Source organism: Macaca mulatta, chromosome 3 (assembly GCF_049350105.2).
Source record: "Macaca mulatta isolate MMU2019108-1 chromosome 3, T2T-MMU8v2.0, whole genome shotgun sequence".
Classification (NCBI taxonomy): Eukaryota; Metazoa; Chordata; class Mammalia; order Primates; family Cercopithecidae; genus Macaca; species Macaca mulatta.
Window position 1 is genome coordinate 195,136,695 of NC_133408.1, and position 16,152 is coordinate 195,152,846.

Sequence of the window (16,152 nt, forward strand, 5' to 3'; positions counted from 1 at the left end):
AGTCAGGGCTAGAGTGAGACTTGGTCTCAAAAAAAAAAAAAAATTGAAATACAGATATAAAACATTACTTCTTTTTAATTTAACATTGTGTCATTGGCATTTCCCCCTTGTCATTAGGGTTATTTTAAAATATTTTATAATGGCAACATAATATTCAACGTTTGTAGATGCTACAGTATACCTAGTCACTCCTGTGTACATTGAGGTTGTTTCCAGCTCATTGCTTATGACTTTTTTTAAAACACCTTTTTGTGGAAAATCTCAAGCATATACAAAATAAGAGAGAACGGTATCGTTTACTTTCAGGTGTCAGTCGCCCAGCCTCAGTAATTTTCAGTTAAAGGCTGTTTTGCTTCCTGTTTATGTACTCACTCCCTACCTCCTGAATTATGTTATGTAAATCTCAGGCATTATGGTGATATTTAAATGGACAAGTCTTACTATGCTTTTGGAATTTTTTTCTTAGGAGGTTTCTATAAAGAGGAATTCTGGCCTAAGGGTGGAAACATTTCATGGTTCTTGTATTGCCAAGTTGCTTTCCAGAAATGTTTGATCCACTTCTGTTCCTAGCAGCAGGGAATAAGCATTGCCCTCACTTTTCCATTCCCTGTTCGATACCACTTTTTAAAAAGAATCTTTTCAGTGTGATAGATGAAAAATGATTTCTGGTTGGCTTAATTTCTATTTATTTGATTTCTAGTGAGAGCGAGTTAGTTACTGCAGGGTCTGTGAGTGGAGTTCACGTGGTGAGGACACCGGCTGCCTGAAAAATTGTTTTCTCCCACTGGGGTCCCCACGAAATGCACAATTTGGAGCCTTTGCCTGGAAAGACTCCTGCGGCACAGACAGCACGAGGCAGGTGCATAGTTCTGAGGATGGCACATGGGTCAGACTGTCAGGGACAAGTTCATTCATGTCAAGAAGGTTGTTAGGGTTCAGTTTTAAGTATATAATTAAGGTTTCGAATTTAGGATAAAGCAGGCTGATGTGACCAGGCTAGAGCTTTTAGAAAGTGGGTAAGAGTGAGGTGGAAGTTGGCTGCCAGCTTGCAGTTCCTTCTTTAGCTTTTGTATTTACCTTCATCAACTTGTGTTGGACAGACATTCTCCTGATACGTTGAGGTGGCTCCGTTTCATAGATGTCTGTGTTGGAGAATGTTTTGGGAACCATTTTCTTCTTGTTTTTAAACTCTGGCTATTCCATGTAGGTTTTATGTTTTTGGGAGTATTGGAGAGAACTATTCTTTCTCTTTCATATTTGTTTCTCTCCCCATGGGAGAAATGACCTGTTTGGAAAGATTGGGAGAAAGGATTTCACTGGCATCTGTGGCCACTTTATCTTCATATCTTGGGATCTGTAGCCCTGCTTTCCTGCAGGCCATCCTGAGCAGAACCCTCTGGAGCACGAGAAAACTGTTCACTCCAGTTCTTTAGGATGTGTTGAAATCAGCTTTGGCCTCAAAGCTGTAGCCTAGCTCTCCTTTCCAGCTTTTTCAGTGAAGCGGATATTGTGCTTACTGCCTCCTGTGTCTGTCAGTAGGTTTAAAAGTCAGAGAGGAAAGTTGAATCCTCAACGGGAGATGCGACTCCCATGAGGGCGCAACACAGCACAGATTCCCTTTCTGTTTGCTTGGTGCATTCTTGGCTCATTGATTTTTGACAAATACTAAGAGTTTTACTAAAAAGCTCAGAGAAGCAGCCTCTCAAATGAAATTTGTCTCTCATCGAATTATTAATATTTAAAGATTTCCTGAAGTTTTATTTACTGAGTTGGACAGCCAAACCGAGGTTTGTCTGTGGTTCGCCTGACTCATAGCTCTCACTTTCATAATGGCATCTCCTTTCAATCTCAGAAATGGATGACAGATTATATGGTCACCTAATGGAAATGTCATTTTCTTTTCTTTTCTTTTTTTTTTTTTTTTTTTGAGACGGAGTCTCGCTCTGTCGCCCAGGCTGGAGTACAGTGGCCGGATCTCAGCTCACTGCAAGCTCCGCCTCCCGGGTTCACGCCATTCTCCTGCCTCAGCCTCCGGAATAGCTGGGACTACAGGCACCCGCCACCTCGCCCGGCTAGTTTTTTGTATTTTTTAGTAGAATCTTTTCTTTTTTTTTTGAGAGGGAGCTTCATTCTTGTTGCCCAGGCTAGAGAGTGCAGTGACTCACTGCAACCTCCACTTTCCGGATTCAAGCAATTCTCCTGCCTCAGCCTCCTGAGTAGCTGGGACTACAGGCGCCCCTCACCATGCCCAGCTAATTTTTTGTACTTTTAGTAGAGTCAGGGTTTCACCATGTTGGCCAGGTTGGTCTCGAACTCCTGACCTTGAGTGATCCACCTACCTTGGCCTCCCAAAGTGTTGAGATTACAGGCGTGAGCCACTGCGTCCAGCCAGAAACTTCATTTTCTGTCAGTTAAGCAGTCTGTTTTGTTATCGCACATATCTGTTCTCCCTTCTGCAGATAAACTGAGTATGTGGCCTGTGTTATTTTATTTTTATTTTATTGTGGTGTCAGTGTTGAGGTTGAGTCCCATGCGACTAAGAAGTACTAATAAGATTGATTATTTTTGGCTATCAGAAATACTGTAGTAAAGTATACAGATAAGTTTTTATTAGGTGTAACTACCAGGAAAAGACTGCTTGTTTGTTCACCTTTAAGTAGAAAACCAAGTTGATTTTTCTGTCTTTACTTTTTAATAATGAATATGTGTGTATGACAGTGTGTGTGTGTGGCTTTGACTGTCTTTTGTGAAGGGAGTAGTAATTTATATATACCATTTCTACATGTAAGTAATTTTAAAAAGGGAAGAAAGTGTGAAGTAGTGTGAATAAGTAGTGTGAAAGTGTGAATAACACCTCCCCCAAACCTATTCCTAAGATGCTCAAATATATATAACCTAACAAAACCTGGAACTCTTGACAGAATAGCTAGGCTCTCTATGCTTATAGGTAGGAGTACCATCAAGAACAGGAGTGGGGAACTGAGCTGCTAACATTTGTTTTCATATGTGATCTGTATTGGAAAAACCAAAGTTTTATTATAGTCTCTTATTTCAATTTAGTGATTCAATTATTTAAAATCTTATTTCTAAAATTACACTTTTTATGTCGTTTAAAAAATCTTTAGGTTTTGGATATTAGCATTAAATTTAGTAGTACCTTAAGGATATCTTACTTTTTGTGTATTATAAGAAGATATTATTTGTTTGTAAGCCTCCACCAATGAACTTCTCACCTTTTCTCTTTTGTGTGAGAATAAATGTGATCATTATACTTGCTGTTTTTACATTTAGTTTGCCTGGGCACCTGAAGCTGAGCCCAGGAGGGATCCACAGGCCTTGTGTGGGATCTCGATTGTCCTCTGGTGACTACAAAGCCTTTTGGGTGGCAAACGTTTTAATATAAGGCTAGAAACAATTCAGTCAATGTAATTTTGTACTTTGTAACAAGTCTTTTTATGGAAGTGACACACATTATATTTCTTATTTTAATTAGAATCAGTCGGATTTGTCAGATGAAGAGCTAAATGATGATCTTTTGCAGAGTGATAATGAAGACGAAGAAAATTTCAGGTACTCAATATTACCTCATTATAAATGTTCTTTATTTAACTAGATTGATAGGAACTGTTACTTATAATTATAATGGAATGTAATTGAATAATGTAGCCTTATATCTTTAACACATGATTACATTCTAAATGGAATACTAGTAGTAACTGTAGAAGCCATATGGATGTTCTGTAAACAGAGCAGCTGTTTAAAATCAGTAGTTCTTGGCCAGGCATTGTAGCTCACGCCTGTAATCCCAGCACTTTGCGGGGTTGAGGCGGGCAAATCACTTGAGGTCAGGAGTTCGAGACCAGCCTGGCTAACATGGTGAAATCCTGTCTCTACTAAAAATTAGCCAAGCACGGTGGCACACGCCTATAGTCCCAGCTACTCGGGAGGCTGAAGCAGGAGAATTGCTTGATCCTGAGAGGCGGAGGTTGCAGTGAGCCGAGATCGTGCCACTGCACTCCAGCCTGGGAGACAGAGTGAAACTCCGTCTCAAAAAGAAAAAATCAGTAGGTCTTTCATTTAATGATCTTTGTGAGTTCTGTTCAGTGCAGGTTATGAACATTTAGTACGGATATCTACTGCTCTTTTAAAGAATTGCTTTATTTGGGTGGAGGGCAGTGGCCTAGAACTCTTAACTCTTCTGCAGTTTGATGTTGCTGCATTTGTTTTCATTTTAGCCAGTTTATTGATATCATTTACTGAATTACTATTTTGGACACTTTGAGAGGTGATACTTTAGACTCTAGTTGACTGGTACGATGAATATCTTTCTGTTGTTGACATATAGTAAGCTATATTATACGAGGAGAGAGACACTCTGGTAGGTGGAATAATTTTTTTAATTTCATGAGGAAACATCGGGAAAATGTAGACAAGCTCTTGGTTATAAATGTAATTAATGAATATATGCCATTTATTATTGAGCCATGGATTTGTAACATTTTCTAACATAAAGTAATTTTTATAGGTAAAAATAAGTTTTAAATTATTCTACCAGTCAGATAAATTTCCCAATTCCATTCTTTGACATCATTGTTATATTTTGATCTTTTGAGTTAGATTGCCTTTTAGAAATACATCATTGAAGTTTTTTAGCCACAGTATCTTGAAGTCTAAGAGGTGTATTAATTTTTTGTTAGGATTGGGTGCTATGTGCGAACATAGATTTATCTGCACCATCTTGCGTGGGAAATGTTATCTTGCACCTTATTGTTTGTGCAACTGTTATGATTTAATAGGTGGAACATGATTTTTTTGCAGTTTCAAAACCTTTGTTATTTTACTTAGAAATTATGAACAATTTTTAAAGATACTTGTGACTAATATAAATTTATCTATTTGAACACTGAAATGTATTTTCACACAAATTTTTAATATTTTGATTTTCTTAAACAGGAGTTTATAATTTCTATCATAGATGTAAAGAAGAAAAATTGCTCTTAAAATTCCAACTCTGATTTTCTGCTTATAGAATAATACTCCTGTTTTTACTTTGAAATCTTAGCAGTTTCTATTTCATTCTGTAAATTAGAATGAAATATAGTCTATTTGATTCCAGTCTTGGACTTTTGCCAGTCAGATGTGTTTCATCTGTGGTTGATTTAATTCTTTTGGTCAAATAACCTGCCGCTGATGATAAGTAGAGGCGCTATATGCATTGCCAGTCTGTGGCCAGCTCCATATAGCACACTTAGCTCTGCTGTATGCATTAAGGGCTTAGGGCACGGCTCTGCATAGCACTTTGAGTACTGTTGGAGTTAATGTGCATTTGTCAGTAACTGGAATAACTTTTTACCAGTCATAGTTTAAATCTTTGTAACAGCTGTTTATATAATGATTTAGTTTTGAGCTCCTCTCTTCATTGGCTATTTTTTTTTTTTTTTTGTATTTTTGTCCTCTCTAGTTCTCAGGGTGTTACAATTAGTCTGAATGCTACATCTGGCATGGTTACATCATTTGAACTGTCCGACAACACTAACGACCAATCTGGAGAACAGGAGTCTGAGTACGAACAAGAACAAGGAGAGGATGAACTGGTTTATCACAAATCTGATGGATCAGAATTGTATACTCAAGAGTACCCAGAAGAAGGACAGTATGAAGGCCACGAAGCTGAGTTGACAGAAGACCAAATAGAATATGTGGAGGAGCCAGAGGAGGAGCAACTTTACACCGATGAAGTGTTAGACATCGAAATCAATGAACCTTTAGATGAATTTACAGTGAGTCTTTTCTCCTTTGTATGGCCAAAGATAACCTGGCTTCCCATGCATAGGCTTCTAGACTGATTAGAAATCTATTTACCTCCCTTGGGAGGGAGGGGAAATTAGACCTTATTATCACTGTCTGCCAGTTTCTTTATCTGAGCTATGACAAAGTTTGTGTTGACAGCTTGTTTGGCCAGAGGTAATGCTCCTTTGTCATTCTGGAAGGCTGCAAAGAATCGTGACCTTGAGGATTGTACCCTAAGGAAGAAAACAGCTTTGTGTTGTGGGGATACACTGTCAATTGTTAGGAGTACTTAATGCAGAGCTTTTATCCAGGCTTTAGACAAGATCTGATAAAGTCCTTCTAAGGTGAAAAGATTATTGACCTGCTAAAGACATCTTTAAGGTGCTAATATTCCAAAGTGATTGATGTCCTGTTCATTCATCCTTTTTGTAGCTGAGAACTGTCTAAACCTGAATAAAGAGATTGGAGGTTAGTTTAGGAAATGTCACATATAATTCGTTATCTATAATCGGGAAGCAAGATTGTGCTGATTTTTTTTATTTCAGAAAGGTTATTTTGGTAGATAGTTGGTTTTTTTTTTCAAAGTTGAACCAACAAGAAAGAAAAAATGTACTAGTGTAAGATTCTCGTCTTTTAATGACTCATCATCAAAAGAGATTTGTTTTTTAAAATAAGCATGTAACAAAATTTATGAGGGAAGGATGTGATCTCAGTAGCTGTAGTAGAATCTTAGGGTTTTGGGAACACCATGGGGGCCAAGTGATTGGGGCTGTTGGGATGGTGACAGGAGTATGCAAAATTGGGACCTTAAAGAGCCCATTTGCAATGGGAGTAGCTCTGCTTTTCTGTATTTACATCTTTATTCAGAGTAAGCTTTCGTTTCAAAAAAATAGTTTAGAAGTTGCTGAATTTTGGTCATGTGTATGAGTAATTTTGAAAAGGATTAATTGTTTATGTGGAACCTTAGAATATTTAGTTCCAGTCATGATTGTATTTAGGTGTCTCAATAGTTTTCTTTTTTTTTTTTGAGACGGAGTCTTGCTTTGTCGCCTAGGCTGGAGTGCAGTGGCGTGATCACCACTCACTGCGACCTCTACTTCCTGGGTTCAAACAGTTCTCCTGCCTTAGCCTCCTGAGTAGCTGGAATTATAGGTGCCCACCACCACACCTGGCTGATTTTTGTGTTTTTAGTAGAGATGGGGTTTTACCATGTTGGCCAGGCTGATTTCGAACTCTTGACCTCACGTTATCCACCTGCCTCGGCCTCCCAAAGTTCTGGGATTACAGGCATGAGCCACGGTCCCTGGCGCTCAATAGTTTTAAGATTTAATTTTTTTTGGTTAATATTTGCTCTTTGGTAGATACAGTAATGAGAAATGTTTGTAGTTTTGGTAAATAGAATCATGTAAAAGGCATCATGGGGAACTTGTTATTTCCATAACCCTGTAATAATTTGTTCTAGTAATCCTTCGCTAGTGTAGGCACGTGCCTTCTGGTTTACTGGTGTGTTTGTATGCCCTTAAAGTGAGACACTGTAATTTCAAATGCTTTTTGAAAATTAAACCAAGATCTTTTAGAATTGTGCCTAGTTATTGCCTAGAGTGTTTTATTATTTCTATTACTCATCAGTAAAATAAGATGATTGGCTAATCGTCCTGGGTTCCCACCTCCTGTAAGTTCAGCAGTCCAACAAGTCTTTACTGATGTCTAAGCACTGCGGACACAAATACTGCTAAACCGTATCATGAATGTTGGCCTTGCCTGTGAACTTAGTACTAGGCGGCACAGATCATAGCGTGGAAGGTGCCTGAAGGATGCGTGTGCACAGCCACATAGAAGTCCTCTTTCACTTTGGTGTTCTTGCAGAGTTTGTTGTAAAGAGAATTTCCAAGTGAGGAATTTCCTTCTCTTGTATTCCATTGTCAAACTTGAGGTTACACATAGGCCCCAGTTGTAATAAAATCCAACTTAATTATCTAACATCTTGTGGTCTAAGATTCAAGTTTTGAAAAGAAGAAAAGGTGGCAGTTTAATAATACTCGCAGTACTCTCCCACATTAAAATGATTTTTTTTTTTTCAGAATTAAAGTCTTAAAGTAAAAAAAAAAAAAAAAAAACTTAGACATTCTGAAAGTGTCCTAATGTTTTCATGGAGAGTTGTAAAGTTTAAAGTTGAGCAGTAGTAGTTAAATGTCTCTCTGTGAGCACTGTCAGTTCATCTTAATACGTGTGTTCTAGCCGTGATCATTCTTTTCTTGTTTTATGATGATCACAATGATAACGTCTGAATGGTCTGAAATTGCCGCTTCTTTGGACAGGAGGAGATACACAGAGAATTAAATTGGGAGGTACTCTTATCTTGCTCGGCAGTGGGAGCCTCTCTGTCTCTGTCTTCTGAGGCTGTCACTGAAGCTCAGATGATTTATTCACCTTTAGACTAACGAACACATGAGCAGATTGTGTCTTTGTGTACCCCAATGGTATTTTAGTTTATTAAATGGCTTGTATGACTGTGATGTTTGTTCTCCCTTGGGTTTGTTAACCCCCCATTCTAAAGCCAGACTTGAACTCTGAAATGTGGATCTGTTGGAACCTACGTGTAAAGCCACATGGAGGGGCTTTGGTGCATAACTGGGAGTAGAATCATGAAACCCCAGAATGTACAGTGGGAAGGTTTGCGGTTCCCTCTGAAGAAAGGCAGGTCCAGAGATATCAATAAAGCTGGATGCACAGCTCTGCTGTTCTTTCCTGTGAATTTTGCTGGTGCTCTTCTTGGGAGAGGATTGTGATTTCATTTGAAAATGTGTGCTTTTATATTAGTAAGGAGTGTGTATTGGTTTAGTCAACAAAATATTAGAAAATTGTTGGGTGACTTCTACCTTTAAGTGCAATAAGTTTATTTAAGGCCTTTAAAATTAACATAGATTGAGACCTTACTGTTCTGTAAAAACAACTTCAGGTTGACATTTTATGTCAAGGGTAGCAGATTTTTGTTTCCCAGTGAGAATCCAGGGGTGTGGACTGTACTCCATTGTACACTGGCTGAAGATTTGGATTAGCATCATTTATTTGGCTTTATTTGAAATCTGAATGTCCTGCTTCCAGTGATTCATGGGTAGTGATAGTTTTTATTTTGATAGGGCGCTAACAGTGTTTTCTGGAAAATGACATGCATTGTGTTCAGATTGTCTTTAAAGAATTGTGGGAACTAAGGTGGTTTGTCACCTTAAATACAGCTGCTTTATTTGGGGGTTCTAGATGAGACTGTCATGTACCATGCAGCAGTTGTTAAATTTCTGTAGGTTGTTCACTCTTTGAGGTTGTCTGCCTTGGAACCATTTTACTGTTCATTTTTTAGCAAGTAGCCTGGGACCCTGGGATGTCCACCTCCACTGAGTAGGGTCAGATGTTGTCGCTTGTTGCAATACCAGAAGCCCTTCTTTCTTCTCCACAGTTGTGGTCGTCTCCAGCCAGATTGCCTGCTTTCTTCCATCTACCCAGAAGGGATGCTTGCTTGCTAATACACCTCTTAAGTTTCATACAAAACCTGGACTCTTCCTGTCATTTGGGAAGGGGGCCTAATGCAGAAACATACTAAATGTGATTTTTAAAAATCTCCTCTGTTTAATTGCTGGCGCTTTTGTTGTCTTACATTGCCACAAAAATAGAGTTGGGCATGATTTCAGCCCCCTCCTGCTGCTAAGCTCCTCTGTGAGAGCACATACACCGTGTCTTTAGGTGGCTCTTCCGTGCTGTTGATTTGCAGAGGAGCTGTGTGACAGAGCACTTGGAGTTTGAAGCAGAAGCCCACGGCACTCGCTCTGGTGGCTGGGCCAGCGTGATATGCTTTGTTTGCGTTAACACGTGTTTCTGGGCCTCGTGCTTTGTGCTCAGTCAGCTAATCACCATAGTAAAACTTTCTACAATTATTAAGCATGAATCATAAAGACGAAAAGTGCGTAAAAAACCACCCCGAAGCTGTATGAGAAAAACTTGTTTTCTCTTTAATGGCTGTTAGGATGAAGAATACTTGCAGGCTTGTGGTGGGCAACAAGGGCTGCGAGAGCAGGAAGACTGTGTGGCTGAAGATGAATTAGATGAGATTACTGATGCCCAGGTTGCTCCTGCAACTGAAGAGGTATTTGTTCATCTTTTAAAAAGAGTCAAAAAGTTTGTTGTTTTTCCCCCTGGACTTAAAATGAGCATCTTTTTAGCATTAGTGAAAGTCGATACATATCTTTGAACTGTGAGTGTATAGTGAAAAACCTGATCTTTGTAGGCTCCTTGGGAAGTGAGTTCTGGTGTGCTGTGATTTCCGCATAGTGTGTGCCCTGTAAGTGTTAAGAGTGTTGCAAATGTTTTGTGGGGATGTGGGTGGAAATCTTTCAGAAATGTGACGTATATGTTAGTGCTTTGAAAGCAGTGCTGTGATTCTTTTTAATTAGTCAATAACAGTTAATTTGCACCATTATACAACAAATACTGCAAGGTTTCTGTAATTAGGTGCATTTTTAGTGTTGAAGAAGTAAGGATGACGAAGCTTGATTGCTGCTTTCAAGGAAATTGGAGTCTAATGTAGGGGAGAAAAAAGACGTGTAAATACCTGTGATGTGAAAACAAAAAAAGTAAAACCACCTAAGAGAGGCTCAGAGCCAGTGCTAGGAGTTCACCGAGGAAACCCCGTGGGGAGAGAGATTCAGGGTCGACGAGGCTTTATGGCAGAGGTGAACCTCTGAACTCTGAGGTAGGTCTTGAAAGGTAGATGCCATTTGTACTGAGAGGTGGGGTGAGGCGTAGAGTTCAATGGTTGCTGTTCTCTTACCCCAGAACTAGCTCCTGTGGGCCAGACATGCAAGCCACAAGTCATTCTTCAGCCTGAGAACTTCACAAGAGTGTTTCTTAATACTGTTGTCATCTTTTGTCAAGAGGCCATGAAAACTGATATTTACTGGCTTAGGCCATTTACTTTAGGTGTTATTTCAAGGATTTAGACACTCAGCCCAGAAAATATTTTCTTTACCCTTTTCCCCCTAATGTAAATAATACTATGACAGTCTATGAATGTGTATGCTGTGCACATTACAAAACAGAAGCACCTCTTGCCCATACCCTTTCTCCCCCTCCACCAAACTAAATTTGATATTGTGTGTGTGTGCTTTCTTCTCTCTTTCTCGCTTGCTATTTGAAATAATTTGAAACTTAGAGAAAGGACAGAATAACACAAAGAACTCTTTACCCAGATTCTCCAGTTGTGGAAGAATGTCCAAGGAACTAAGACAAAGCTAAAGAAGATGTTAAAAGCACACAGAGAGTAGAGCTTAGGTGTGTCTTGTTCATCACTGTATTCTGTAGCACTCTCTTTATTACAAAGCTGGCACCAGCCTAGGTTAAACTTGAAAAGGGGTAATTCAGGCAGAAGACATCTGAGAAAAATCTAAGTAGCCAGTAAAGGAGAGATAATTAGAAGACTGCGTGGAGATCATTCCTCATGGTAAATAGTTGAGAGAGAAACCAAGGAATTCGGTGCCTTTTAATTTCATGTCCTTTTTGTTTGTGGTATTTTGAAGTTGGAAAACTAATTTCGTTGTTCGTTTTTCCTTGTAATTTATTTTAGTTTTTAGATAACAATATTTTGTTTATTCTTCCCTGATACTCTGTAGCATATCTTAAAATAGGGAAAGGTTTTGTAGATTTCAGTTTTCAAAAGATGGTTATGTAAACTTTTATTGTAAGGCAGTTAAAGAATAAGAATGTTAACAAGTACTATCATTGCCCGGGTGCCTTCTGGAAGTACCTTCTAGTTCTAGGTGCTTTTAACTTCAATTCCTGGACTGTACTCATTAAAATATTAAAACAAAAGATGACTATTATAAAAAATGGTGACCCGGCTGGGTGCTGTGTCTTACGCCTGTAATCCCAGCACTTTCGGAGGCCTAGGTGGTCGGGTCACTTGAGCTCAGGAGACCAACATGGGCAACATGGCGAAGCCCCATCTCTACCAAAAGTACAAAAAATTAGCCAGGTGTGGTGGCACCTGTGGTCCCAGCTACTCAGGAGGCTGGGGTTGGAGGATCACTTGAGGCCAGGAGGCAGAGGTTGCAATGAGCTGTGATTGCGCCACTGCCCTCCAGTTTGGGTAACAGAGTGAGTCCCTGTGTCCAGAAAAAAAGGTGATTTTTTTTTCTTTGATTTTCAGTGTCTCTCGTGTGGTGGAGGAGGGAGAAAAAGGAGGACAAATAATGTGAGACAATAATTCAGGACTTGAATAAGCAAATGAACAATGAGTATATGAAGACATATTCAATAAAAATTAAAAGAAAATGGAGAATTTTAATCTAATATAGACAGACCTCAGAATTATTGACCAGATGTAGTCTGATTCACTTGAGAGAGTGTTTTGGAAACATTGTCAGGAGACAGTTTTCTGAGGGTCCTTCGCTTAGCTGCAGGTTTTTGAGCAAAGTGAACAAATCACTGCCTATCCTTTGTTCTAGAATACCTTTTGGAGGATTCTGGTGTATCTGACAGCTCCAGATGCAGTGTCTTCCTCTGGAGTAAGGGCAGGCTTGCTTCCTGCCCATTGTGACACATTCAGGGCTTCCTGTGCAGTGAGGTCCCTCCTGTAACACAACCTCCTATGTGTGCAGGGTCACCTGGCTCTCTTCACATGGCCCAGTTGGGAGTGGGGCCTGTTGAAGCTGGTGTAGAATGCTACTGCTAGTGATACAAACAACATTCTCCTAGTCTCCTTATTTCTGACAAAGAGTCTTAGCTTTCTTACAGCTTCCATGAAATGGTGGCCAGCTAACTTGTTAGCTTGCAAGTAGAGTAAAATCTTACACTCTTCACTGTTCTTGACAGTATTAAAAGCTTTAAAGCTCTTGTCCTTGGACCCATCAATTCCACCTTAGCAAATTTATCCAAAAGAATTAATCTGTGTTCAAAGGTATATGTATCAAGTATTTGTTTGCAGCATTGAAAATAGATGGAACCAATGTATAGAAGACTAAATCACGGTCTAACCTTAAAGTGGAATGCAGTATACCAAGTGTTGTCTTAGTTCTGTTTGGCTTGGAAAGGTGCTCGTGATGCATTAAGTGTAAAGAGCAAGATGATAAAATTCTTCCCTTCCGCTCCCCCTGTAACTGCAGATCTAAATGTGTGTGTGTAATTCTCAAAAAAATAAGTCTATGTAGTTACAGATGGAAATGGTAATAATGATTACTGCTAAATGGTGAAATTATTTAGCCTTTGTATTCCAATATTTTCTGATTTAAAATTTTTTTTACTATAAGCAAAATAACTTTTATAAGTAAAGAAATATTCTTTTTCCTTTTAAAATATGAAGAGACAGGGAAACACAAGGTGGTGAAAATGCTGACCCTTCAATTTGGAAGGCAAAGAGCTAGAAGTTGCATTTGCTTCACTCTTGTGATTTTTTTTTTTTTTTTTTGCTGTTAACACTCTCACATGTAACTTCCTAAGGGTTGTTTTCAGTATGAATCTTTCTAGCAGAAAGAGCTCATCCATATTAAGTATTTTATCTTTTTTATACCATCTGCTAGATGTATTATTTATTTTTTACTTTTAAACTGTATATCTCATAATTTAAATTTACTGTTGAAATATATTTTTAAAAGGTATTCGTATATTTACTTTTTTTATCCTTTCCTTGATGGTTTTAGTTTACTTTGTTTATGTTGCTTGCTTTTGTGATGACGGCAGGTTCTTTGTAATGCTCTTGATCTTAGGACTTTCAGTAGTCCTTCCTGGAGGCTGGTGATGTGCTGGTCTTTTACACTAGCAATAAATATTTTGGTCTTTCTTTTTTTTTCTGCTGCATTGTGGAATATTAGTCAATGAGATAATTATTGGGAACTCATGTACATAATACTGTTTTAAGTGCTGAGAAGTAGAAGTTGCTAGTATTTCAACTTTTGTAGGATTTGGTTTTGGCGGGCTTGTCATCCATCTTTTTTAGAAGTCTAAATAAACTGTGTAGTCCTCAGGGAGGAGCACCATTTTTAATGGGCCACATACCCCTCTGTTTTGGTGTCTTCCTAGTCCCTGGACTCCTTTTCCTAAACCTCTGCGTGTTGCTGAGCAGCCCGCTGTTGCTGAGCAGCCCGCTGTGCGCTGTGCCCCACCAGTGTTGCAGCACGCCTGGCTCTGCATTGCTTCAGACCGGCAGAAAGTGTGTTGCAGTTTTCCACATGACTTCATTCTTGGAGCTCTGTGAAGGTCTATATTAGAATCTTAATTATAGAACTTAAAAACAATTAATTAATTTTGATTGAAAAGCCTATTTTAGGTGACTCCTTTTATTTAACTAATGTTCTTGCTTGGTTCATGTAGAGAAATCACTATATTTGAAACAAGTTAGATCTAATTATAAAGACTAAATATCAATCCTTTTTAGTTATGCGGCCACATTAGTGCCAACTATGCCATTGTCTTCTAACATAGTTATTTAAAAAGACTTGCCATTTTCAGATCGTTTTGGCATGTGTAAAGGAAGAAATGAGAGAAGCTTTAAAAACATCTTTGCACCACTTAAAATACTTGTGAAATGGTGATAATGTTTACATTTAGAGATAAGCATAGATGTAAAGTGTACAGTAAGTTTTGATACATGTATACATCCAAGTTACTATCCCTTGGTTGATAAGGAACAGTTGCATTACGCAGAATGTTTTTGTCTGTTCAGTCCTGACTCCTCGAGTAAAGCTTTTCTTATTTCTGTACCTAGACTGGCATTTCCCAGTCTGGAACATCACCTAAATGTAGTCATCTAGTGTGTGTGTTCCTGTGTCTTGCTTCTGTTCCTCAACATGTTTTTGAGATTCATCCAAGTAGTTGTGTGTATTAATAATTTATTCGGTTTTATGGATGTACCCCATTTGTTCATTCTCCCGATGGTAGACATTTGGGTTGTTTCCAGTTTTTTTGTTATTATGAATAAAGCTACTAAAAGGATCATATTATCCATATTATCCATCTTTTTGTTGATGTGTCTTTTTGTTTCTCTTGGTTATTAACAAGTAGTGGAATTGCTGAGACAGTCTAGAGGTATGTTTACTTTTATAACAAACCGCCATTGGTTTTCCAAAGTGGCTGTACCATTTGGCACTCCCACCAGTAATGTGGGAGAGTCTCCATTGTTCCTCATCATTTGATGTTGCCAGTCTCTTGATGTAATCCTTCTGGTGGGTGTGTCATCGTGGTTTTGGTTTGCGTTTATCTGACCTCTAATGATGTTGAGCACCATTCCATGAGTGATTGACTTTCGTATATCTTCTTTGCTTCTAGTTTTAGTCTCTCACTCAAAAAAAAAATGGGTTGTCTTTTTTTTTCTATATATGCTATATATAGCCTGTATATTTTTCATAGAGAAGATATGCTGTCTATCCATATATTTTCTACATACACAATATATCTTTTTTAGGGAGAATATGTATGCATACATACTGCATATATTCTAGATAGATAGTTGTCTGTATATTCTGGATATCATTACATTGGCAGATAATTACATATTACGTATTCGTACTATAAATATTTTCTCTGAGCTTATGGCTTGTGTTTCCATTTTCTTTTTTTCTTTGAAACGGAGTCTCGCTCTGTAACCCAGGCTGGAGTGCAGTGGCATGATCTCGGCTCACTGCAACCTCTGCCTCCTGGGTTCAAGCAATTCTCTTGCCTCAGCCTCCCGAGTAGCTGAGTTTACAGGCACGTGCCACCACACCTGGCTAATTTTTTATATTTTTGGTAGAGACAAGGTCTCACCATGTTGGCCAGGCTGGTCTTGAACTCCTGACCTCAAGTGATCTGCCCGCCTGGGCCTCCCAAAGTGCTGGGATTACGGGTGTGAGCTATGATGCTTGGCCTCATTTTCTTAAATATATCTTTTCATGAGCACAACATTTTAATTTTGATGAAGTACAAAGAATTTTGTGACCTAAGAAATCTTTGTTTACTCCAGAGTTGTTATCTTGTTTTCTTCTGGACACTTTACAGTATAATTTTAGTTAAGATTATGATCTTTCTCAACGTGTGTGTGTGTGTGTGTGTGTCTGGGTGTGTCTGTGTGTGTGTGTGTATCTGTGTCTGGGTGTGCCTGTGTGGTATGACACTCCGTTTTTTCCATGCTGTGTGTGTGTGTGTGTGTGTGTGTGTCTGTGTGTGTGTGTGTCTGTGTCTGGGTGTGCTTGTGTGGTATGACACTCCGTTTTTTCCATGCTGTGTGTGTGTGTGTGTGTGTATGTGTGTGTGTGTGTGTCTGTGTGTGTGTGTGTCTGTGTCTGGGTGTGCCTGTGTGGTATGACACTCCGTTTTTTCCATGCGTTTTTCTAATTGTTCACA

The 16,152-nt window shown here is 38.8% G+C and overlaps 1 protein-coding gene across 10 annotated transcripts in view; it reads left to right on the top strand.

Annotated features, from left to right (window-relative positions):
- RBM33 (RNA binding motif protein 33) overlaps positions 1 to 16,152 on the top strand; it is a 134,490-nt gene that overhangs the window by 32,145 nt on the left and 86,193 nt on the right. For 5 of the 10 annotated variants that reach the window (XM_015135358.3, XM_015135359.3, XM_015135364.3 and 2 more), the window contains exons 4-6: positions 3,494 to 3,570; positions 5,462 to 5,780; positions 9,809 to 9,928. In XM_015135358.3, coding sequence (XP_014990844.3) covers positions 3,494 to 3,570; positions 5,462 to 5,780; positions 9,809 to 9,928 — 516 coding nt within the window. The remainder of the gene's footprint in view (positions 1 to 3,493; positions 3,571 to 5,461; positions 5,781 to 9,808; positions 9,929 to 16,152) is intronic. The other 5 variants (XM_015135361.3, XM_077997803.1, XM_015135362.3 and 2 more) reach the window with 1 other exon arrangement.